General features: G+C 41.2%; 1 protein-coding gene across 3 annotated transcripts in view; it reads left to right on the forward strand.

Moving 5' to 3' along the window:
* The window catches only part of myh9 (myosin heavy chain 9), an 86119-nt gene extending 60738 nt beyond the window's left edge, over window positions 1-25381 (forward strand). For all 3 annotated transcript variants that reach the window (XM_008110647.3, XM_008110648.3, XM_003220933.4), the window contains exons 14-41: window positions 211-384; window positions 504-618; window positions 2807-3000; window positions 4553-4674; window positions 5471-5540; window positions 6066-6226; window positions 7367-7475; window positions 7729-7860; window positions 8623-8829; window positions 9079-9216; window positions 10443-10566; window positions 11320-11491; window positions 12086-12298; window positions 12812-12956; window positions 14249-14455; window positions 14948-15052; window positions 16157-16309; window positions 17008-17256; window positions 17598-17810; window positions 18387-18599; window positions 18774-18935; window positions 19923-20051; window positions 20576-20664; window positions 20849-20972; window positions 22005-22213; window positions 23081-23189; window positions 23623-23795; window positions 23930-25381. In XM_008110647.3, the coding sequence (XP_008108854.1) occupies window positions 211-384; window positions 504-618; window positions 2807-3000; window positions 4553-4674; window positions 5471-5540; window positions 6066-6226; window positions 7367-7475; window positions 7729-7860; window positions 8623-8829; window positions 9079-9216; window positions 10443-10566; window positions 11320-11491; window positions 12086-12298; window positions 12812-12956; window positions 14249-14455; window positions 14948-15052; window positions 16157-16309; window positions 17008-17256; window positions 17598-17810; window positions 18387-18599; window positions 18774-18935; window positions 19923-20051; window positions 20576-20664; window positions 20849-20972; window positions 22005-22213; window positions 23081-23189; window positions 23623-23795; window positions 23930-24047 (4329 nt within the window). In that variant the 3' untranslated portion in view covers window positions 24048-25381. The remainder of the gene's footprint in view (window positions 1-210; window positions 385-503; window positions 619-2806; window positions 3001-4552; window positions 4675-5470; window positions 5541-6065; window positions 6227-7366; window positions 7476-7728; window positions 7861-8622; window positions 8830-9078; window positions 9217-10442; window positions 10567-11319; window positions 11492-12085; window positions 12299-12811; window positions 12957-14248; window positions 14456-14947; window positions 15053-16156; window positions 16310-17007; window positions 17257-17597; window positions 17811-18386; window positions 18600-18773; window positions 18936-19922; window positions 20052-20575; window positions 20665-20848; window positions 20973-22004; window positions 22214-23080; window positions 23190-23622; window positions 23796-23929) is intronic.
* The last annotated feature ends 433 nt before the right edge of the window (window positions 25382-25814 follow it).

Raw genomic sequence — 25814 nt, forward strand, 5'->3', positions numbered from 1 at the left:
GGAGTGGTGGCAAGCTTGAATATAAACCTTTCAAGTGTTAATTGTATAGGGTAAGGAGCAAGAAACGCAGATGCTAAAAGACAACTCCTGATCTTCCATATTGCCGATTATGCCTTACGTGCTAGGAATAGATGTTTTTTTTTCTTCTTCTGCTCATCCTGCTGTGGTCTTATATCTTGGTAGCAGTGCTGATTTCTCTGTCTCCTTCAGGCTGGTCCCCCAGGCATATTGGCCCTCCTAGATGAAGAGTGCTGGTTCCCAAAAGCTACGGATAAAAGCTTTGTGGAGAAAGTGGTGCAAGAACAAGGCACTCACCCAAAATTCCAGAAGCCAAAGCAGCTGAAAGATAAAGCTGACTTCAGCATTATACACTATGCTGGAAGGGTAAGGTCTCAGAGTGGTTATGTGAAAACCAGCAGATACTACTAATTTCTGAGCTGTTCTCAGAACTGAGGCCAAGTTAATAATCTCTATCTAATGCTGATAATACATTTCTTTTCTAGGTTGATTATAAAGCTGATGAATGGTTGATGAAGAACATGGACCCTCTGAATGATAACATTGCTACTCTGCTACACCAGTCCTCTGATAAATTTGTGTCTGAACTTTGGAAAGATGGTATGGGAACCAGAATTCTTCTCTGTTTTTCTTTAAGAGTCATTATCTTCAAGCACCCAATACACAGCAATCCAAAACTTGTGCATATGTAATCTTTACTTTAAAAGTTCTTCTTTTGTTGCTGAAGTGAGGAGGATTTAAAAGGTTAGGCTGGCAGGGTAGAATCTTAGAATATCTTTCAGACAGATGCGCCCTATAGTTTCCTGCATCCAAATACAGGATTTAATTAAATAGGCCAAAACTTGCCTCTAAAAGACTTTCTTTGCTTGTTCCAGTGCCATTAGGTGTCTTGCACTCTGGATTATTTGTTGCTTTGAGTCTTACTTTTACTGTCTCTTTTCTTGGGTTTTTCTTTGACGTCTCTGTTGCAGAGATGCAGAACATTCAGAGAGCCTATTTCTATCAACATTTTCCTATTCTTCATCTAGAACCAGGTGACTGAGAACCCGGCTGTTGTGTCGTGTCATGTGATTCCTTCTAGAGCCATGCAAGAAATGCTTCTATTAATTCTTCTATTCCCCTTTTACTGTTCCTGCTTGTCTGTCTCATCCAGTCCGCCTGCTTTTTGCTAGTAGACCCCTTTGGACTTGCGGGGAAAAAACACAGTCTTTTTTTAAAAAGCTAGATATGATCACTGGTACAGCAGCAGGGCATATATGGATGGTATTGGCTTAAGAGTTTGTACAAATGTCAATCTTATAATATTTCTTTACATATAAATCCATTGAAAGTGGCTTGTGGAGTGACCATTTGTGGCTGTTGTCTGGATAATTTTACCCATAAGGAACAGCAGTTTTCCAGTGGCTAACATTGTTTTTTTCCCCTTGGTTAAAAAGATACAAGTAACAAATTTTGAAGTTTCTGTTATGGGAAATGATTTCTTTGCTTGCCTCTGTAAATCAGAGGTGTTTGATTTCCTTTTGTTACAGACTCTTTCATTAACACTTTATCTCTAAATGAATTAAGAATTTACATTTGAAGAAGAAGAGGTGACTTGATTCTCAGCTATATATATATATATACAAGGATACTCTACCCTAACCATGCATCTTGTCTCTCAATATATAATGTATTCCTGCTTTTGGCAAGTTAAAGGGTTTCCTTTGAGAATCATTTCTGATTATTATTATTATTATTATTATTATTATTATTATTATTATTAAGATCAAATCAGTAGTAGCTGGCCTAATTGTCACTTAGCAAATGTAAGTGATTTGACTGACCACATTATTCTTAACATATCTTGTTTTAAAAGCCTCAGGCTAATACTATAGTTATGATAACTAAGTTTGTTTTAGCTTTTGATCATTGTAATAATCTGTAAGAAGCGGGTTCTGTTAATCTTACATGTGGCTACCATGGAAACTGAACTGAACAAAAAACTCACTTGTTTTAAGCGCGAATGAACTTCTGTAATATACGAACGTTCAATTTCTTTCTGCCTGTGTGTCCTGCCAGACAATTTACATCAGATGAAATTCATATGTTATAACACATCATTTAATGAATTCTGTATGACATTATTCACACGATACACTGTAGATGCGTTGTTTTTAGTGGGTGTGGAATAGGAAACTCACTAATTTAGCTTAGAGATGTTGAGCATGTTTCTGCTACAAAACGAATTTCAAAATGATCCCCAATTCTACACTCTTATTTTACTTTGGGTTTGAGCATACAGATCTTAAAAGACAGCTTTCTTAGGAGCATCTTTACAGCATATCCTCTCAACTTGATGGCTGCCTCCCATAGTCTTACATAACACCATTTTTAATGGAGGCAAGAAAAAAATCTTGAGTTAACTTTTCAATGGGTATCTTCGCAAGAAAGCATCATTATATTAATGTTAAAACAGATATGAGGAAAAGAGAGAGAAATAATATATTGTCTTGACCAAACTTGTTGTACCAGTTCCATGGTAATCCTTAGCCTAAAATGGCTGTTTCAGCTATCAGCTAGATCTGTCGGGCATGTGATGGATCCTAGCTCAAGTAGTGAGTGGCTGCTTTCTTCCCTTCTTGTTGTTGCCCTAATACAAATGATAAATAGGACTACTACTTCTGTAGAAAAATGAAGCAAATTATTCCTGCAAATTCCTTTTTCTGTCCTTGCTGTGTTCAGATAAAATGATGTATTATTTCCACCCGAGCTGTGGGGATAACCTAATCATTTTGAATGTTTCCTCCAGTTGATCGCATAGTTGGTCTGGATCAAGTTGCTGGCATGTCCGATTCAGCATTGCCTGGGGCCTTCAAGACCAGGAAGGGCATGTTCCGCACAGTAGGACAGCTGTACAAAGAGCAACTGGCCAAGCTGATGGCTACCCTGAGGAACACCAACCCCAACTTTGTCCGTTGCATCATCCCCAACCATGAGAAGAAGGTAAAGTTCACATTTTTGTGTATAAACAGCAGTTCTGTAGTCTGCTCAGACATTGGAAGTGATTCTAAAGATTGCTATTCTTGCTTGCATTTTTGAAGGATGTTTGGTGGAGAATAGCTGTATGCAGATACAGTAGAGTCCTGTTTATCCGAGTTCCGCTTATCCGACACTCCGTATTATCTGAGGCAAATGTCCTCCCCCCCCCCTCTCTCTCTCACTCACTCACCCCGCTGGGTCCCAGTGCTGCCAGAACCCAGCTGGGTGAGTGAGCGAGGGATGGCGGGTGGGCGAGTGAAGGAAAGTCCCTTCCTCGCTCGCTTGCTCCTTCGCCAGGCCGGGCCCCGGTGCGGCAAAGGAGCTGAAGGACAGCAGGCGAGTGATGGAGGGCGGCAAAGGCCCGTGCTCGCTTGCTCGCTCCTTCATCAGGCTGGGCCCCGGTGCTGCCGGGATCCGGCATGGCAAAGGAGCTGAGGGACAGCGAGCGGGCGAGTGAAGAAGGGCGGCAAAGGCCCTTCCTTGCTCACTCGCTTGCTCCTTCGCTGGGCCAGGCCCCGGTGCCACTGGGGCTGCTGCTGGGACCCAGCCTGGTAAATGAGTGAGGGGGAGGGAGTTTGGGCGAGCGAGCACCCACCCTGTTATCCGTCAATTTCGCTTATCTGTCATTCTGCCTGCCAGTTTATAACGGATAAACAAGACTCTACTGTATTCTACAACTAGCTATTCCTTACCCTGCTTTTAGGCATGGTTGCCTTAAATCTGATTTGGCTTTGGCTTTGGAATTACCTGTTGTTCTTAAAATATCTCATACATCCTGGGTTCTCACAGGGAACTATGTTTTAAGTTCTGTTCAAAAACATTTCCTGTTGAGGAATTTAGGTAATATATTCCAACTGTTAGGAGGCTTGCAGCAGGAAGTTGTAGCATGTATTTACTAAGATAGTTATACTTATACCTTGTCCATGTAAAAGATGTCCACAGTGCTAGCAATAAATAAATTTTAAAAAGTTGTACCAAATAATTTAAAAAAATAGACATAAAGAAGACAGTTGCTGTATTGCTAAGTTTAATTATCCACAGAGAGTGATGCCTTTAAAATGTTTTCCTTCCTTTTTGCAGGTAAAAATGTAAGTGAACATTTATTTATAGTTTAGATATTTTCTTCATAGTCTTTCATAATAATAATAATAATAATAATAATAATAATAATAATAATAATAATAATTTAAATTCAGTCCCTTTCCTATAATTTGAAAAAAAGGCTTTGATATTGTTGCATGTGTCCCTGATCTGAATATAAGATGGAATATTATTGTTGTTTTCGTAAAGAGGATATTTTAGCTGTACTTTTAGCTAATGTGATGTATCAGTTTTCTGCCACAGGTATATCAAACATAGCACGTCTAAGCATAATTCGATCAGAATATTTAAATTTGAATAATAGTAGTAGGTGTATTTACTCTAGGAAAAGGTTCAACTTGCATACCAATTTAAGCTGGGCATCCATGAATATGTATACCTTCATCCTTGTAAACAACCTGCCTTTCCTCCACAGGCTGGAAAACTTGACCCACACCTGGTCCTAGATCAGCTTCGCTGTAATGGTGTGCTGGAGGGAATTCGTATCTGCAGGCAAGGCTTTCCTAACAGAGTTGTCTTCCAGGAGTTCAGACAAAGGTAAAACTGACCTATGGTCTTAGCTGTATATTGAATACACTGTTGGAATGTTTTTAGATTGGCAGGTATCCACACAAAATTTCTGAAGAAAATCTGTCTTGATAGTTAGTCATCCACTCTGAATTAGTGTCTTAAAATCCCTAAAAAGCATCTGGCTATGTCAGTGGGTCACTTGAATAGCAGACTAGTTAGTAGACTACAATGGCATTCCAACAAATCTTCAACATATCCTTGGCTCTGCTGGCAGATCATGCATCAGTGGTTTGCAGTTGCCTGCTCCACCCCCTGTGTACTCAGACTGTATTGGATAATTTTATTATCAGTAGTAGTTATGACAATTCATTATTTTGTACCTTCCAAGTAATTTCCTACTGATGCAGACCCTATCATGGGGTTTTCTTGTAAAGATTTGTTCAAATGGTGTTTGCTATTGCCTTCCTTCACTACTCAAAGAATATGATTTGCCCTAGGCATCCCATGGGTTTCCATGGCTTAGCAGGGGATTCAGTCTCTGATCTACCAGAGCCTAAGTCAGACCACTGCACGACACACAATGTGACACTAAATTCTTCCTTTGCATCAGGGTTCTAATAGATGTTAGGAAGACTGATTATTCTCCCAGAACTCGAATTAATATATCTAAATAGTAAAACATAAGAAATAGCAGGATAATCTCTTTTTATGATTGTCACTGTGATTCTGCTGTGAAATTTCTATAGCAGGATACTCTTTTACAATTCTTACCTCACACCAATAATGTGAGTTAGTAATGGAATTATAACATCTTGCATTCTAGATATGAGATCCTGACTCCCAATGCCATTCCAAAAGGATTCATGGATGGAAAGCAAGCCTGTGTGCTGATGGTATGTTTCTTGCTCCAGTTTTTGAAATAATGAGAAGAATCATACACATTCCTTCATTAGTTTAGAATAGATTTATGAAAAATGAGGCTGTGTTAATGACAGCTGCCTTAGTTTATCAATGAAGAATAGGCTCTGTGAAAGTAAAGCAATATGCTAAGCATAATGCCATTTCCTGGTGGAATTATCTGGTACTTGAGCTCCCCCTTGCCTCCTTTAGGTCCCTTTTCATGAATCAATATCATGTTTCAAGACTTATTTTTTTCCATTAATCTGTATGTAGTAACAGAAGATTGCAGAACATGATCATCATTTAAAACGGAACTTGGAATGTTCTTTCTAAGTATCTTTGAAGTAGTTAAATGAAAACTCCTGAATGTTTGTTCATACCCTTGGAAAACTTCAGTGCCTGATAAAATCCCATTGTCTTCTGTGATTTAAGTAAACATGGAGGGATTTACTTGTAAAGAAATGTTTCTCCTGATGTATTTTTAGTATTAACAATTAAGTGTGTTTTCTCCCTTTTAGATCAAAGCCTTAGAGCTGGACCCAAATCTTTACAGGATTGGACAAAGCAAAGTGTTTTTCCGAGCAGGTGTCCTTGCCCACCTTGAAGAAGAAAGGGATTTGAAAATCACAGATGTTATTATTGGGTTCCAGGCGTGCTGTAGAGGCTACTTGGCTAGAAAGTGAGTACAAAGTAATTTCTAATCTTTGCTTATTAACATCCTTGGCCAGCTGGCATCCTGAAGTTTTAAAGCAGCAGTTGGCCCTTTCTCTATTATTTTTTACATTGCAGAAAAGCTGAATTAATGAAATGAAAGGTACATGCTGAGTGGAATCTCTTAAGTGTGGGATGCTAAATTTTCTAAAGTTCCCTGGTCTTCCTGTATGGCTGCTGCTTTAAGTCAAAGTAAAATGCCAACACACAATTCCAGTGTTGTAGTTCTTCAGATTCACAGTTAGTTCAGATTCAAGGAATAAAATATCAAGCTTGTATTATGAAGGAATGCAGGTGGCATTTGTGACACACAGGAGGCATGGACTCAACAGAAGAAAATGAGAGTGAGATAGGGAATAAGGAACAAATGGTGATGGGGTCTTTATATATAACTAGAGCGGACAGAGTAAAGATGGGAGTGGTTCTGTATCTGTAAAGGTAGTATATAAAAAGGAATTTTAGCAGTTGATGCTTCTCATGGAAACAAGTAACAAGCAACACCCCATGAAATCGCCCCTTTTGTACAGGAGTCCTTTTCAGTTTTCACTCTGGAAACCCTGCATGTGACAAGTGGGCTAATTGTGGCCTGCAGGCTGTGTGCAGCCACCAGGACCGCCGGGGTAAAAAAAAAATCACAAAAAATCTATATGTCCCTCAGATGGTGAGGTGTATTTTTTGTCATGTTTTTGGGACTCCCTTAAACGTATTAACCCAGAAGAGACTTCTTTTTATATCACATCCACTCTTTTCCTGGTGTTAAAAAAACCTCTCCAGCACCATTAATGGACATGGGGAAGTGAAACATTATGAGAATGCTCCTCATGCCCCATAGGAGACATGGGAGGAACAGTGGGGTTTTTTCTGGGGAGTGCAGCCCTCCAAGGCTAATGAAGCCCTAAACACTCAGATTTACCCAACCCACTATATAAAGTGTTTAAAGGCACAGTGGAAGAAATGGAGACTAGAAATTTGGGAGGGAAAGGAATGATATAGTAGGGAAAAAACAAAATTAGGATTTTGCTATGATTATTAATCTTGAGAGGTGTTAAGGTCTGTAAGGGTTTTCGCAGACCTCATCTTCTCACCATCTCACTTTTTCCCATCATAGGGCTTTTGCCAAACGACAGCAGCAACTAACAGCAATGAAAGTGCTCCAGAGGAATTGTGCTGCCTACTTGAAGCTTCGCAACTGGCAATGGTGGAGACTGTTTACAAAGGTAGTGATTGGGGGAGCAATAAAGTGATAAGGAATTTTAGTTTTGATGTTAAAGATCTTACAGACTTATGGATATTGTATCTGAAATATTGCCCATTTCAGGATGACTAAAGGATGCTTCATTGGCTCTAAGAAGCAAGCTACCTGTAGATGGGCTTAGAACTTGGAAGATCTGTGCAGGATGTATCAATGTTTCTCTAGCACACAGATTGGGAGGCATGAAATAAGTTATTGTCCAAATTGACTTATCATAGGTGAAGCCTTTGCTACAAGTGAGCCGGCAAGAGGAGGAGATGCTGGCCAAGGAAGAAGAACTGGTGAAAGTGAAGGAAAGACAGTTGACTGCAGAAAACAGAGTGTTAGAAATGGAAACTCTTCAGACACAGGTGAACTTGGGTTGTTTTCTCAAGTACTGGGTGGTCATCTCCTTTGCTCTTGAAAAGCTTTGCAGTTTTTAACTGATTTTGGATAGTATCCATTTAAGTATTAAGTCATGCAGTAAAACACACAGTTTGAGACATGATTTCTCCTTCAGTCTTCCCGAGCTAAATGCCTTAGAGCAAGAGTACATTGTATTGATTGCCTGTTGTGGGCTGCATATGTCCACGGCCGGGCACCTACATGTACACATGCATGCACATGAAGAGTCTCCCACTTCCCATATGCCCAGCTGCCTATCCTACCCACCTGAGTGACTCCCTTCCACAATGATCTCAAATGAACTCATAGGAGTCTTCTGTCTTAAGGAGCTACAGCATGCTGCATGTGAACCCAGGTTGTGTATTTCTGCTTTACAAGCTTGTCTGACCACCAAATGGGCTTTTTTTTGTTCTGTATGTATCTGTGTGAGAGATTTCACATTTTAAGCACAGTCCTATACTTGATTCTTCAGATACAAATCTCAAATAACTGGAGTTTCCAAACTGTTGTGAGTAGGAATGCATCCTGCATCTGAAGCTGAGATTATAATCCAAACTTTTTAACAAGTACAGAAGGGATCATAGGGGCCTTCTGTTTACAAACATGGTTGGTCTCCCTTGCTAAGGGAAACCACTATGTCAATTTAATCTAACATTTTCAATGTCTGATGTATTTAGCAGATTATTAAAGCCTCAAATTGACTTGAAATGTGTGTGTATGTTATGCAGCTCCTGACAGAGAAGATGCAGTTGCAGGAACAGTTGCAAGCTGAGATAGAACTATGTGCTGAGGCAGAGGAGATCAGAGCCCGCTTGACAGCGAAAAAACAGGAGCTAGAAGAGATATGCCATGACTTGGAGGCCAGAGTAGAGGAAGAGGAAGAACGGTGCCAGCATCTGCAAGCTGAGAAAAAGAAAATGCATCAGAATATTCAGGTAATGGCAGGATTGGGGCTATTGCTGTAATATGGGTTGGGTTTGAAAGTGCCCAAGTAGCACGTAAGTTTGGTTGCTCAATGAAGATGGCCTGTAGAAAAAGCCTGGGCACATGCATGTTTGCTCTTCCAAATTCTAGGTGTTGCTTGTTGTTAGTGCTGAAAGCCTTATGATGCTGGTAGGAGTTAGGTTGATCATAGACTCTGATCAAGCCACTGAATGATACGCTTTCCTGTGTTTTTTATGCAGGAGCTTGAAGAACAGCTGGAGGAAGAGGAAAGTGCCAGGCAAAAGCTACAGTTGGAGAAAGTGACCACTGAAGCAAAGCTGAAGAAGCTGGAGGAAGACCTGATCGTTTTGGAAGATCAAAACTGCAAGCTTGCTAAGGTAAGGTAGAAACCAAACTCATGTATGATATATTCCCAGCATATCCAATGAGGATGGAAGTATTCAAGTGCAGAGGGAAGCAATTTTGGGAATTGCAGTTTGATGCCAGTTTGGCACCAGCTTTGGTACTGAGTTCAGCTCCTGCCTCTTTTTTACTGTATGCTACCACAAATTAGTGGCGCAGCAGTAATCAGAAGTGAAAGAATCCAGATTGCTTTTTTTCTAAATTGTATTTTCATATTAAAACAAGATACTTACAGGATATGTGCCTTTAAAAAAAAAACAAGAATCTCGCTTACCTGAGGCATGCTATTCTCCTTTGGAAATCAGGTCTGTGTTGCCTTCATGGCTTGTTTAGGTCCATAAATGAGGGATTTGCTGGTCAATTTTGGCAATGGTGCCCTAGTGGGTGTCCCAATATTATTTTCCTCAGAATTTTAAATAGCAAATTGCATATTTTAATACAAACATCAAGAAGATGGCAGTTAAGATTAGGTTCCATCCTAGCAGAGAGTAAAGATGAATATTCTGTGCATTTTCTGTTTGATCATACCTTGATGATTTAAAAGACTTGATTAAGCTACTGTAGAAATAAGCAGTGGTGAAACAAGAATACAGTTTCAAGAATATCACCAAAATTAATGTGGTTTTTACTGAATTATTTTGTTGTCTTTCAACTGCATGTTGATTATTTTATATTTAGTGTTTTAATTTGCATTTATTTTTTTGAAACTCTTCTTGGACAATATATGGGAAGAATGTCTTGTAAATAGTCATTATATACTGAAAGTATATCTCCAGTTAACCTTCCTGGGGAATTGCTGATAATGGTATTTAGCACTTAAGCACTCTATTAATTTCTTTTGGAAATGTGATTTGGATCCCTTTCCTGAAACAAAAAAATTGTCGTAAGTTCAATTTCTTCTGAACCCAAACCACATTGTGGCACTGAGGTGCTAAGTGAGAATTGGATATTCAGATGCTGACCTGCTTAAGAGAAGGGAAGCACCTGTTCATATGCAGGCACCTTAGTGTTATTCAGGAAATAATGCAAGCTATAAGGTATTGCCGAATATTGGTGGCATTCAGTGTTCATGTCTTATTAATAATATGCTATTAAGAATGATGTAGTGTTAAATTAATTCATTTTCTTTTAAGCTTTTTTCCTGTTCTCAAGGAAGACTTATTTATAATTAATCAAAACACATTTTTTCTGGCTTCTGTAGGAGAAGAAACTGCTGGAAGACAGGATATCTGAATTCACCACTAACTTAACCGAGGAAGAAGAGAAATCAAAGAGTTTAGCTAAACTCAAGAACAAGCATGAGGCAATGATAACTGAGCTGGAAGGTAAGCGAATAACCTCTGAGGGCTTGGTGTGTTCAGTCTTCCCCCATCCATCACAGCATCTCACTTTATGCATAGGATCTGTTAAGTCTCTCACTCCATTGGATTTTGGGTATTAATGAGTTAATATCACTAGGACTGTAGAGGGTTTGTATGGGAGATATTGATCAGTCTGATGGAACCATTCAGTGGGTGGATGTCTGAAGGTTATATGCTTTGTCAGCTGAGCTTTGGTCTGAATAAAAACAATCTCTAAATCAGACCAATGGAGAAGAGCAGCTGGTTCCATTTCTCTTCCTGCTGTGGGAATATTTCTGCTCTTGTATATTCAGCGGTGTTTGAATACTGGGGTTTGTGTTACTGCTACTGGTTCTGAAAGATATCTTTGTGACATGAATAATAATGCTGCTATAAAGGCTGTTGCTTAATTTGACTTGCTTTTTTAAAGATTGTGGGCAATTGTAACCCTTTGCACAGACTGCCTCTCACGGTTTTCCCATAACTTTGAGGAAATGCCATAATCCGCTTTAGTTGGGCTATTTTTTTAGAGTAAATAAGGAATATGGGGAAGGATGTGAGGGATTCAAAGAGCAGCAGCCCAACATTGATCTTTAATGTGAATATCTGAACCAGGAGGTGTCATTTCAGCCCATCACAGTGGTGGTATTGAGATCCAGGTTCTGGTATTTGGAGTTTTTATGTGAACTGTTCATTAGCATGGAAATAAATGAAATGCACAATTGTTCTTTCCTTCAGAGCGATTGCGTCGGGAAGAAAAGCAACGGCAGGAGTTGGAGAAAACCCGCAGGAAGCTAGAAGGGGACTCCACCGATCTGCATGATCAGATAGCTGAACTGCAGGCTCAAATAGCAGAGCTCAAAATGCAGCTGGCGAAAAAGGAGGAGGAGTTGCAAGCCGCTTTGGCTAGGTGAGGCCTAGGCCTTGGGGAATTACATTTCATATTGGCAATCACTGGATTGGTGAAGATGTCCTGTGCCTCTTTGATATGGGATTGTGCTCCCTCTTTAAAAATAGTTTTGAAAGGAGTTTAAGGCAGGACTGGGACAGGATGAAAGCCATGCATGCATTCCATGAAGCCCATCTGGGCTGCTTTCATTTTCCCGCTTGCTGTTCCCAGGATCCTCAAAGGGTTTCCCCCCCAGTTTTTCCCAAATGATTTTCTATGCTATAAAAATGTTCCCCTGTGCAAATTTTGTCATATACCTGCCCCCACACAGTTGTAATAGTCCTAGATGAGGTCTTTTTCTTACCAGGAAGCCCTTCCCTGTCAGCAAGGGTCCATTCCTCTTTCTAAAACAGGTCAGATCTATGCCTTGTGCCCTCTAGAAGCAGGACATACTATTTTTAGATCTCTCTCTCTCTCTCTCTCTCTGTGTGTGTGTGTGTGTGTGTGTGTGTGTGTGTGAACAAAAATAAAAAATTGAGGGGAATTTCAACATGATCCCCTGGAATAGCAAATGTGGTCCCCAACCTTGACATGACATGTCTCTGTTTTGTACAGGGTGGAAGAGGAAGCTGCTCAGAAGAACATGGCTTTGAAGAAGATTCGTGAGCTGGAGTCTCAGTTAACAGAGTTGCAAGAAGACCTAGAGTCGGAAAGGGCTGCCAGGAACAAAGCTGAGAAACAGAAGCGAGATCTTGGTGAAGAGCTGGAGGCTCTTAAGACAGAGCTAGAGGACACACTTGATTCAACTGCAGCACAGCAGGAACTCAGGTAGCTGTGACACTTGCCTCCTGCAGTCCCAGTGACACCAGTTTTGCCTCTTGAAGGGATTAAAATCCAAGAAAAGCTGCTAGTTTTGTGAACTCAGTCTTTGCAATCAAGATCTATCCTTATGTTGTTATGCTAGGCTATGTCACTTTCCCAGATTTGTCCCTCAGTAACTTTATGACTGAGAGCGTGAGTAACTTTATGACTGGTTGTGTGTTGGACTGTGACTTTGGAGACCAGGGTTTGAATTCTTGCTTGTCCTTGGAAATCTCCTGGGTGACCTTGAGCAAGTCATTCTCTCTGTCTCAGAGATAAGTAAAGGAAAAGCCTCTCAGAATAAATATTGCCAAGAAAACCCCATGATAGGCTCACTATAGGGTTGCCATAAGTTAAAAGTGACTTAAAGGCACCCAGCAATAACAACTTTGTGATACCCAAATTTCTGATAGCTTTGGAATGGATATAATTTTGTTCTATAAGTGATCAGTAAACATAAATGTCTATGCTTTTTGATAGGTCAAAACGTGAGCAAGAAGTGACTGTTTTGAAAAAGACCTTGGATGAAGAGGCAAAGACCCATGAGGCGCAGATACAAGAGATGAGGCAGAAACATGCTCAGGCTGTGGAAGAGCTTGCAGAGCAGTTGGAGCAGACCAAACGGGTATGCAAGAATCCCCCAAAATATGATGCCAGTGCTAAGAACCTCATTAAGAAATGTTCTGCTGAGAATCATTTTCCTGTTTCTGCACCTGTTATTTAAGAGTAACATTGATATATTATGCATTTTAATAATGACCTTGACTTCAGCGTCTCATTTTCAGAAATGCTGTATTTGGTGGCTAAAAGTGAAGTTCTGGCATGACTTAAGAAAACTGACATTGCTTCAGGAACTCATCAAGTCGATTTTAGAGGAGTTTTGATCATTTATTAGGCTGCCTGCGAATCTAGCTAGTCTCCTTTTTATCTGCAAGAGTGCTAGAGATTAATATTGATGATCTTGTATTATAATAACTTGCAACAACATGGTGAGAGCCAACGTGTTGTCCTGGTTTGAATATTGATTTGGAACTCTTGTAGGTCAGGGTTAAAATCCCCACCCAACTATGTGTTAGGTTTATCATAAACCAGAAAGGACTTGAAAGCACACAACAAAAGCATGGTATCTTTTCATTCTCATTATTGCTACTGGTATCTTATACTTACAGGAATAATATGTTATGGCTGATGTCCTATATTACTGACCACAGCATAGAAGTTGTGGAGATGTGCCTCCCTTGTCACTACCTCTAGAACTCACTGATCTGCTGTGATAGCCCACTCTTCAGAGTCATTCATTAGCTGGTAGAAAATAGGGTTAACCAGAGAAGCAGAGTCAAAGGCAGAGTGATATCCATCATGATCCACTGGGATTCTTTGGCATTATCAGAGGTGATTTGGCGGATGGAGTTGTTTTGGTCATTGTAAAGGGAGGCGGAGAGTATCAGCTTCCTCTCTTCAACAACAGAAAAGTATATGTATGGCAGCCTATCATTCTAAAACTTTTGGATCCCTGACTATTCATTGTAAAGCAGAGGTGGGCAATATTAAGAAATTTGAGGATAATAATAATAATAATAATAATAATGGGACTCAATAGGCCACAAATAGTTTTACTAGAAAAAGGAATCTAAGCAAGCAATACCTCCCCAAAGCTGCTAGGAATCCTATGTCACCATTTTGTCCCATTTTTAATAATCTCATCTGATTTAGGCTCACATGAGCCTTTTATTCGAAGCTGGACATGATCAGGGAGTTGCAATAACCATTTGTTCCTCCTGGAGGTTTTGGGGTGCTGTTGACATTCTCAAACAGCATGCCCCCCACCTGTTGGACAGAGCAAAAGCAATAAAACCTAGAAGTGCTGCACATGGTGTTCTCTTTGCCCATATAAAGGTTTCTTCCTGTCTCCTTCAGGTGAAAGTGAGCCTTGAAAAGGCCAAGCAGGCCCTGGAGAGCGAACGTGCCGAACTAGCCAATGAGGTGAAGGTTCTTCTGCAGTTCAAAGGAGACTCTGAACACAAGAGAAAGAGAGGTGAAACTCAGCTTCAAGAGCTGCAAGTGAAATTCACAGAAGGGGAACGAGTACGAACTGAGCTAGCTGAGAAGGTTAACAAACTACAGGTAAGGATTCTGAGTCATTTCCTCTCCTTCTTGCCCTTCTAGTTCAGGCATGGGCAAACATGGGCCCTCCAGGTGTTTTGGACCTCAACTCCCACAATTCCTAACAGCCTACCAGCAGTTAGGAATTGTGGGAGTTGAAGTCCAAAACACTTGGAGGGCCCAAGTTTCCCATGCCTGTTCTAGTTACACTTTAACCCTAAGACAAAAGGATTTATGTACATATATGAAACTGTGCTCCTATTCGAAACACTGAGAACTGTCCATAAAGTAAATACTAAGCTACTTACTTCCAAGAGATCAAGTGGCAGCAGGGGTACTTATGGGTACTAAGATTGGGTCTACAAATCTTGCAGTAATTTAATGTATCATTAACTGAAAAGAGAGAGTGTGTGTATGCACCTGCCTCTTTGTGCTTCTTTCTGCTTAGAGTTAGATAAAGTTCAGTAGTTAGATAATGAACTTTTATTCATATTTTTTCTTGTACTCTTTCAGGTTGAATTGGAAAGTGTCACTAGTCTCCTGAATCAGTCAGATAGCAAGTCAATTAAATTGGCCAAAGATTTCTCTACGTTGGAGTCACAACTGCAGGACACACAGGTCAGGCATTGACATAATTGCTTGTTATTTCCTGTTACTCACTGGTTTTCTGTCAGCACACCTCTATTTCACCCCGGCTTAAATGTGAAAGATTTGAAGACTGGTGGAAAAAAGGAACAATAAAACTAGAATTCCCCAAATGGGACCATCAGGAACCCCTCTTCCATCCCTTCTGGGGATGTGTCAGGTTATGCTTTGTAATATTTTGAGGGCAGACCACTTTCCTAGCTTTAGTCTTGACAGGAAGACCAAGACTTTTGTGTCACAGTGGTGTAGCGTGAATGAGTCCCAAACATCTACTCAAGTTTGGAAGTAGAGTGTAAGAAACAGGATGGTCTTTACTAAGCATAGAAATAATATTCTCTGTTATCTGTTTCCTGGTTGAAAATGGATTCCCTGACGTTTGGGAAATTCTAATGGGAAGAATAATACTGTGTAGAGATGTTCATGCTGTTTTCTCCCAGTATTCAAACTTCCTGAAGTACTTCAGTTGATTTTCTATACAGAGAAATTAAACCTAGAATGTTTGAATATTGTTCAAAAATATTTGTTTTCTTCTGAGGAAGGTTCAAGAAAACTGCCGTAATTACGTGTCATTATCTGCAAGAATGAAACAACCGAGGGTCTCCATCCCTTATCTTTATACTTGGGGTATATATCAATAGTTCTCCAAGACCATTAGGAGTGAAACATAGCTCGTAATTTACTAACAGTTGTTGTAATGTACCCATGTTTCACAAAAACAAAGTGATGAATCAAACAGGGTAGAGACATAAAACATCAATGATATTTCTAGGACTTGTTGCCCAACTCCAGCTAGAGATGCCTGATACTACGACTGGATGGTCCAGCTTATGTAGGCTTCCATTGGCAATTTGTGCTCAATGGCAGGCATGTGCTACAAAGAAGTTTTGTACACTGCACTGTTTGGCCATGCTGCTTCATATACAAGAGTAATTCAGCAGGCCCATTTTATTTGTGGACCTTTTGACTGACAAGCTACTACTGATTAAGGTTCTCTTCACTTTGGATGTAACGTATTTTGGAAGTTTAATCAACTCTTCACCATAAACTACTAAATGTTCAATGCGGTGAATGTTACAGGAATTGCTTCAAGAGGAAACCCGTCAGAAATTGAGCCTTAGCACCAAGCTGAAACAGATGGAAGATGAAAAGAACAGCTTCAGAGAGCAGCTAGAAGAAGAGGAAGAGACAAAAAGGAATTTGGGCAAACAGATTTCTGCTCTTCAACTTCAGGTACGTTAGTACAATAGTAATATGTCTTGGTGTCGCGTGCTCCACTCACGGTTGTGAAGGGTGAAGGCTGGGAGTATTTTGTTGAAACATAGACAACAGCTTGAACAAACAGTGCTTAATATTAATCTGTAATTTGATGAAACAAACCAGCTTCATACCACAGTTTAAGAAGGTGATTAGTTCAGTTTGATCACATTTGAGGATCGGAATGTTTTAAATAGCCAGTGTGATGTAGGTGTTTGAGTGCTGGATTAAGAGTCTGGAACAGTGGTTTCCAAACTTATTTGGCCTATTGCCCCCTTTCCAGAAAAAAAAGTCTCAGCTCCCCCTTGAAAGGGGGGCGTGGCTTAGAGGGGTGGGCGTGGCTTCTGCTCAAGAGGGTGGGGCTGAGCCTCTCCCCTAGTCCAAGATGCAGGGCTGGGAGGTGGGCGGGGCCACAAAGGGGCGGCCAGGGCTGGGGTGGGCGGAGTTACAAGCTCTGAGGCAGGGCTGAGCTTCTATCCCTGTCCTACTGCGCCTGCCAGGACACGGGGCGGGGCTAGAGGAGGGGGCGGGGCCTCTATACCCCGCCCCTGTGTTCTAACAAGTGCCTTAGGGGAGGTATACAGAGGCTCTTGGGAAGAGCCCCTAGCCTCCCTACACTGGCCATCCCTCTTGTCCTTTTGCTCTTCACTACCTCCTTCTTTCCCTCCCCATAGATTGCAGAAATGAAGAAGAAAATGGATGATAGCGTGGGTTCTCTGGAATCAGTGGAAGAAGCAAAGAAGAAGCTTCAGAAAGATCTGGAGGCCATGAGCCAACGTTATGAGGAAAAAGCAGCCGCCTATGACAAGCTGGAAAAGACAAAGACCAGGCTGCAGCAAGAGCTGGATGACCTTGCTGTGGATTTGGATCATCAGCGGCAGATTGTCTCCAATCTGGAGAAAAAACAGAAGAAGTTTGATCAGGTAAACTGGAAATAACTATGAAGGAGTACAAGTGTCTGTGTGGCAAATGTACATTCCTTGTTCCATAAATGAAGGATAATAAAGATCCATTGCAAACAAAAGTCACAAAATCCCCATATCCTGATTTGATGTTTTGAAGTAATACTCTCCATCTGTTCCTTCTGCCCCCCCCCTTCCCCAAAATAAGCAGGATACTGAACTAAAAGCAGACAAACTTTAAAATATCTGCATTGCTTTGGTGTTTGTGTTTGCCTCTCAGGAACCATACTTGGTCTTAAACCCTGTTCCAGCTGACAGAATGGAGACTATTTTAAATCTCACCTCTAATTTTCCTTTTCTAGCTGTTGGCAGAGGAGAAAACAATTTCTGCAAAATACGCTGAAGAGCGGGACCGTGCTGAAGCAGAAGCACGTGAGAAGGAAACGAAAGCCCTCTCCTTGGCCAGAGCACTTGAAGAAGCCACAGAACAGAAGGCTGAGCTGGAGCGTCTCAATAAGCAGTTCAGGGCTGAAATGGAAGATTTGATGAGCTCAAAGGATGATGTTGGCAAGAGTGTAAGTTGATGACCTCTGGTACAATAGGAGGCTGGTACTATAGTGATGACTTACACAGAAGTATCAGTTGATGATTTCTGGTCCTACCAGTGAGGCTGAGGTAAGAAGCATATTAGCCAGGAAGTTGAGAAAAGGGCATGAAAAGCACTTTTTAAAAGTTATGTAATGTGTTCTTCCCATAAAATATAGACGCTAATGAGTTAAGTGTTAGCTGCATATAACTGCAATACCTTCCAGTAAGAGCCATATCAGTATTTAATATTTTGAAGTTGAACACTGGCACCAAATAAAATGTGCTTCATTTAGCCCATAGTGAAGACACAGGGACATTCTAATTTCTAAGGCATCTTCCTTTCAGTGGTACCATACTGATATCTCCTGCACAGTGACCATATGTTGTTTAGGTAGGATGAGATGAACATTTAGATACCAGGGATTCCTATGCAAGTGATTTTTGTAATAATAGCACTCATAAAGAAGATTCATCCAGATAAAGTTTGGAATTATTGAAAGTAGGTGGTGAGTTGAAAAAAGTGAGGTTCTCTTCCTTTCCTAATGAGTTTGTCTGTGCTGCAGGTCCATGAGTTGGAGAAGTGCAAGCGTGCTCTGGAGCAGCAGATGGAAGAGATGAAGACTCAACTAGAAGAGCTGGAGGATGAGCTCCAGGCCACAGAAGATGCCAAGCTGCGTCTGGAAGTAAACCAGCAAGCCATGAAGGCTCAGTTTGAAAGGGACCTATTAGCCCGCGATGAGCAGAATGAAGAAAAGAGAAAGCAGCTGATGAGACAGGTAACATTTCAGAAATCTACACTTCTTCCAGCATCCTAAAAACCAGGGGGAGGCTCTTCACACCTCTGTAGCAAGGTTACAGTCCCTTGTTCCCTTCTGCCTTCCACTTTTGCTTCAGAGATCAGGAAACTAAAGGTATGGTTGTGACTAAATCTGTGCTTTGACTCTATACAGGTGCGAGAAATGGAAGTGGAGCTAGAAGATGAGAGAAAGCAGCGCTCCATTGCCGTGGCAGCCAGAAAGAAGCTGGAAATGGACCTAAAAGATCTTGAGGCCCACATAGACACTGCTAATAAGAATCGAGAGGAAGCAATCAAACAGCTTCGGAAGTTGCAGGTACATTTTTTTTCCTGGCAATACTTTTCAAGGGAAAAGAAACGCAACTTGTACCTCACGACATCTTTGTAGATCAACTGAAAGGGTTTAGCAGAAAATATTGTTTTAATACTGCTTTCACAAGAGAGGAAGGTTAATTTGAATCTTCAACTGGATATTTTTGTCATTTGATTTTTACAAGTATGATATTCCTTGCTGAAATATGTCACTGATAGTTGAAGCAAGCAGGATATAGTGTTTTGAATATTAGATTAGGACTCTAGAAGACTAGGGTTCAAATGCTTGGTCAGTCATAGAAATCCATTGGGAGACACTGGACAAGTCAAGCATTCTCTTGGCATCAGAGGAATATAATGGTCAAGGTTATGCATCCTACATATATTATGTATCAGAATCATCTGGCCAAGAAATTAGGGATGCCTTAGAGCAGTGGTGGCAAAGCTATGGCTTACGCGCCATCATCCGCCCCCCGCTCGCCATCTCGTTTTGACCGACTCCCCTGCTCACTTGCCTGCTCGCTCTCTTACCCCCGCTTCATCTCCTTATCCCCCCACCCGCTTACCTGTCCCCACTCACTCACTCACCCACCCCCTTGCTCGCTTGCCACTCTCCCTGCTCACTGTCCTCTCCCCTTGCCACCCCGAGAACCCAACCCTCCTCTTCCCTCTCGGTTTCTGTACTCCATCTCTAAAAAGTTCGCCATCACTGCCTTAGAGTCTTCATAAGCCAGAGAAGCAATTTGAAGGTACACTACAAAAAGAGCAATAACACTGATAGACAAGGCACTTGATGTACAGAAGTTCTCTGACTGAGTCCCAGGCATTTCTAATTAAAAGTTATCTGACAGTAGAGTTGGGAGCCGATTTATCCAAGGCCTCGGAAAGCTACTGCTGGTTGGAGTAGACCGTGTGAGGTTAGATGGACAAATTAGCCTAATATATTTTAAGGCCATATCATAGGTTCATGAGATTGTCTTTGGTATTTTAGGCCCAAATGAAGGACTGCATGCGGGAGCTGGATGATACCCGTACCTCCAGAGAAGAAATTTTGGTGCAGGCCAAAGAGAATGAAAAGAAGCTGAAGAGCATGGAAGCAGAGATGATTCAGATGCAGGAGGTAACTTGCATCCAAAAAGCTCTAATGAATAACTGAGTCCATAGCAGCAGATAAGCCTTTGTAATTTAAAATCCTGTAGATCTTTACATGTTGACTGGGAAAGCAAGAAAATCAAACTATTCAATTTGAACCAAGTCTTTCTAGGTAGTGCCTTTGTGAACATCTCCGCTACCTTTCTGTGGTACTAAGACAAGCTTCACTTGCATTCTTTCCAGCCAAGTTATGCATACTATGTTATGTATTGGAATCATGTTATGGTGGGAAAAGTTACTATATTTAGAGGTTAGCTCCCTGTCTAGTAACTTTATAGTATTACAAACTACTTTGATGATGATTTTGTGGTTGCTGTGCCTAGTTCCCCAGTCTACTTGTCACTTTGACCAGGGAGTTGGAGAGCTTCCTGTTTTTGAGATGTTCTCTGGTCATAATAATTTGCTTCTAGATAATTCCATCCTGTATGTTGCCTATCCATTAGTAAGCTTGAATTTGATTAGTAGTCAATATACATCTCGTTCTGATTTCAGGAACTTGCAGCTTCTGAACGTGCCAAGCGCCAGGCTCAACAAGAGAGAGACGAGCTAGCTGATGAAATTGCCAACAGTAGTGGCAAAGGGTGAGTAGGAATGGTACCTTGTTGCTTCAGGAAGAAGAAATGTTGCTGCATCCTGGAAAGGTTGTTCCATGATACTGTCACGTTAAGTGTTACGCTGAGAACCTCTTGCAGAGGTTCTCTGTAGTACCTTTGCTGTATTAACCCTTGTCATGAAATTAAATTCATCACTCTTTCTGCTTCTCAGAGCTCTGGCCATGGAGGAAAAACGGCGCTTGGAGGCCCGAATAGCTCAGTTGGAAGAGGAACTGGAGGAGGAGCAGAGCAATACAGAGTTGGTGAATGACCGCCTCAAGAAAGCAAATCTTCAGGTACATCTTGTGTGTTTTGGAGGAAGTGCTCGTGGAGCAGAGATGATCCATTGAGAAACGTCTTGATTCTAATGCCTCCACATTATACGTCTGCATCTGTTTACCAGAGGCTTTGTTCTGTACTGTACTGTCTACAGTCCTTTTGCTGAAGGACCACAATTTTCATGTTGGTTCAAATCTCCAAGAGGCCCATTTGTTCAGTCCATTTTGAATTGATAAATGCAGAGCCCTGTGTTTAATCTTTGACATCTTTCAGGTATGGACTTTGGATAGTATAGTTTAAATAAAACCTCCTACCATAGTATTAACCATTGACTCAATGTAAACATTCTTCTTTTGTGATGTGGGTGCATGGACTCATGAACCATAGCTTGCCTTTTGATATAAACATCATAGCTGTACGATAGTTGGTTTAAGAGGCTGGTGAGACTAATCTATATAAATACTTCTTTCCTATCACTTGACTATTTTGCAGTATCTTGAATGGCCTTCAACTAGGCCTGGCTTTGTATCAGTACACTGAAAAAATCCCCAGTATTTAGAACAGTGGTTCTCAACCTGTGGGTCCTCAGGTGTTTTGTACTTACTGCAACATGGCGTACAACTCTCAGAAATCCCAGTCAGTTTACCAGCTGTTAGGATTTCTGAGAGTTGAATGCCAAAACATCTGGGGACCCACAGGTTGAGAACTACTGATTTCGAAAAATCACCACCTTCCCTGTTATACCAGAGGGGTTAGCTATCACAAGCTTGAACTAATACTGATGCTGAGCTCTGATTACAAGAACAAATTATGCCTGCTAATTAAATCAAAACATTTAATATATGTAATATACTTGGGAAAGTATTTCAAAAACTTTACACTGTAAAATGATCAAGAACACACCCTACGTGAAGAACTACACCAAAAGAGTAAGATCATAGTGGAAGGGATACAAATAGAAGTGCAGGCAAGTGTAGGGAGGCAGAAATAAAAGGAGGGATTTTTCATAAACTTTATATGACTAATCTAATTCAAATACTCTTATCCAGATTGATCAGATAAATACAGATCTGAATGCGGAGCGTAGCAATGCCCAGAAGAATGAAAATGCTCGCCAGCAAGCTGAGCGTCAGAACAAGGAACTTAAAGCCAAACTTCAAGAAATGGAAGCGGCCGTGAAATCTAAATACAAGTCTTCCATCACTGCTCTGGAAGCAAAGATTGCGCAACTGGAGGAACAGCTGGATAGTGAAACAAAGTTTGTATTTGTGGTTTTTATCTTCTGATGTAAAAATGTATTTTGTGTAATAATTGCTTCTGACTTTCGGAAGTGGTGGAGGCAGAATATTTTTTGATATGTGTCTCTGCTGTTAAGGCTACCAAATCCCGGCCCACATGGCCAAAACCCAATCCCCCAACAAGTGGCTATTTCAAGTGCATGTCCCAGAGGAATACAAAGGTGCTAATTACACAAACATTTCTCTAGAGTGTCTTGGAGATCCTTCACTTAGACCAGTAGTTCTTAACCTGGGGTCCCCAGATGTTTTTGGCCTACAACTCCCAGAATTCCCAGCCAGTTTACTAGCAGTTAGGATTTCTGGGAGTTGAAGGCCAAAAACATCTGGGGACCCCAGGTTGAGAACCACTGACTTAGACACACGTATGACACCTCTAGAAAATAATCTGAGTAAAAGACATTCTTTAGAGTTAGTTTCGAGTAAACTAAATCTCTAAAATAGTCACTTGTGAAGAGCTGGGCATTGGTCATGCTAACTGATTCTAAATCTAATCTAAAGCTAAACTAGATGGCCACAAATTAGTTCCATGTCATGCAGACCTTGGCAGGCACTTTGTTTAGACTCCAGACAGTGCCCATAGGGATTCTGTGTTGTGACCTATTTTCAGCTTGCTTCTGGCTTAATTGCAGGCACACTCAGATGTTGTCTTGGCCTTGAAGTTTTGAAGGCAATAAAACATCACTTTGACGCATTAGTACCAAATATATGATATTGTATTTTTACCACTTAACTTCATTACAAGAGACCTAGAGATTTGTCTGAAGATATATAAAACTTGGCTGCTTAGGAATCCTTTTATTAATCTGACCTTGTGATTTCCTTTTCAGGGAGCGCCAGGCTGCCAGCAAACAGGTGCGACGTGCTGAGAAGAAACTGAAGGATGTTGTCTTGCAAGTGGAGGATGAGAGGCGTAATGCTGAGCAATACAAGGATCAGGTATGGGCAGCATTGAGGGATTATGTTTGGTGCTTCTGAGCTGTGTTGTAGGAAGCTAGTGCCACCCAAACATCTGTTGAAGCTGTTAGGGTGTTGGCAGTGTAGAGCTTTATAGACTTTTCCACCATTTCCGTCAATTTGATAATAAATGTTGCAAACCAGGATGTCTTGTAATGGAAAAGTTTTAGTTTGGCATTGAATATCCAAATAATTCTTAGTACTTAACTTCTAAAAGCTGTCTCTGACTGTTATATTGCTATGTGTAACGTAAAAGAAGCAGCTGCTAAATGGCACAGATGTAGAGTTGATTTTGTTTTCCAGAAGCCTCTATTGGAGTACAGGAAGTGTACTAAATGTTAAGGTTTCCAAGTTATTGTCCATATTTAGATGTGAATGAGTGAGAGGTGAGATGGCTTTTCTTTCTGTTCTCAAGGCCGACAAGGTGAATGTGCGCTTGAAGCAGCTTAAACGCCAGCTGGAGGAGGCCGAGGAAGAGGCCCAGCGAGCCAATGCAGCTCGCCGAAAGCTGCAGCGAGAGCTGGAGGATGTCAGTGAAACTGCTGATGCCATGAACCGAGAGGTCAGCTCCCTGAAGAGCAAACTCAGGTAAGACTGACGTTTTCCATAGTTGTGCCTCACTGCTCTATATTTTGAATACCCCAGTACCTGACTTGTTCGCATGACCCTAAAGACGAAACCCCAGTTTCCATACACTTAAATGGTTTTACTCTCTCTAACAGGCGAGGGGACATGCCATTTGTGGTCACTCGCCGGATCCCCCGGAAGGGTGCAGGTGAAGTGTCTGATGAGGAAGTGGACGGCAAGTCAGATGCTGGTGATGCCAAAGCTACTGAATAGAGCTGCTTATTGCACCCAGGTGACACATGATGGAGTGACCCACCCTCCCTTTGTCCAGTGGACTTCTGCAAACTCTTCTGCCAGGGAAAGTGGACCACGTCTCTCAAAATGTTCCCTGGAATATCTGGAGCCATCAGACATGAATGCCACCCCTCCCAGCTTCTAAACTCTTTTGTCTTCAATGCCAAAGAGTCTGCAGTCTGATCAGAGTCTGGGAGCTACAGATGCCTGTAGCATTTAGTGTCTTTGCCATGGCTGCCAGTGAATTTATATAGTTTGGCAAAAGGGTGGGGGGCGGGGGTGGGGAGGGAAGAGACTACTTTTTGTTGCTGTAAATCCACTATTTTCTTCCAATAACGAGTTTGTGATAGATGCAGGGATTTCCCTTCACCCCTTCCTCTTCTCCTTGTTTGCTTTTGGCAATCATGCTCAGTGACCTCACACTTTTGACCTTTTTGGTCTGCCCACCTGGCCAGTTTGGGGGTCGTGTTGAACAGGAAAAAATGAGGATTCTCAGCGTGACCCCCAAATGTTGAAGGCCACATAGTCTTGGGGACGGATAGGTGAAGGTGAAATACACTTTCTCCTGGGAGAGACTTTGCAAAGTCAATCCTTCCTTATGGCTAATATCTGGACAGATCTGAAGTGCAATGGTGTCTGTGTTAAGTGTCTCCGGCTTTGTGTCTAAGACTGTGTGAATCAGTAGTTAGTGACAGGCAAAGGAAACCGGAAGGCTTCTCTTTGTGGTTGTTGGAGAATCTTTGGGACCAAATATATTTAATGGCAACAGACAGAATCCTGGTGGTTAGAATGGAGTGTGGGCAAGGAAGTGCTTCTTTATTGTAACGTCCAAGCCTTTAGCTCTATAATTGGGGGATGGGTTTAGTTATTCTGCACAATGACTAAGAGTATATTAAAGAAGAAGAAACTTAATCTGCACAGATTATATGTTGAAGGCCTTTGTATCTCTCTTGTTTATAAGTAATTAAGAAAAATAAAGGTCTTTATCACTGCCTTTCTATGGGGATTGCGGTTATATAGATAGTCTTTACTTTTCTACACTGTACACTGGTTGCTGGATTTACCTGTATACTTAACCACATTGTATATGCTGCATTTAGACTTCTGAGCAAATGACAAATTAAAAAAGAACCTATACCATATGGTTACTGCCCTCACTCTGGGAGTTTCCTGTACCAATTGCTGTCACAAATAAATTTGCAAACTTTTTTTATATAATAAGTGCCTTAGCATGTGCCTCAGCTGTGTCTCCACTACAGTCAGTAATGGATCACCGGTGCTCCTCTAACAATAAAGATTATCCATGTGCTTTAGTCTTCTGTGTGTGCTTGTGTGCCATGTGCCCAAATACAATGGAAAAGAGAAGGGAGCTGTCTCAGTAAACCAAAGTGCTTGCTGCCTAGCACTAGAAAACTGGGCGAGTTTGCTTACAAGCATGTGAAAGTGGGGTAGGCACTGGGTTCTGAAAGAACCTTTTTGAAATAGCTTTATTATTCCTGCCAGCTACAGATCACTGGAAGAGATCCTTGCTTATATTGGTAATGGAGCTTTGAAAGAAAACAAAGGTATGTCCTCTTGTAAATGGTCAGGAAATTTATGGTCCTCTAGATACTGATGGACTTAGGCCATCAGGCCTTCCCTATTGAATATGATATCTAAGGCTAATGGGAGTTGCAGTTCAACAAAAACTTGAAGGCTGTGGTTCTTTCATTTGTGATTTAAAACAACTGCAAGGTTTCATTGGAC

This window comes from Anolis carolinensis, chromosome 5 (assembly GCF_035594765.1).
Source record: "Anolis carolinensis isolate JA03-04 chromosome 5, rAnoCar3.1.pri, whole genome shotgun sequence".
Classification (NCBI taxonomy): Eukaryota; Metazoa; Chordata; class Lepidosauria; order Squamata; family Dactyloidae; genus Anolis; species Anolis carolinensis.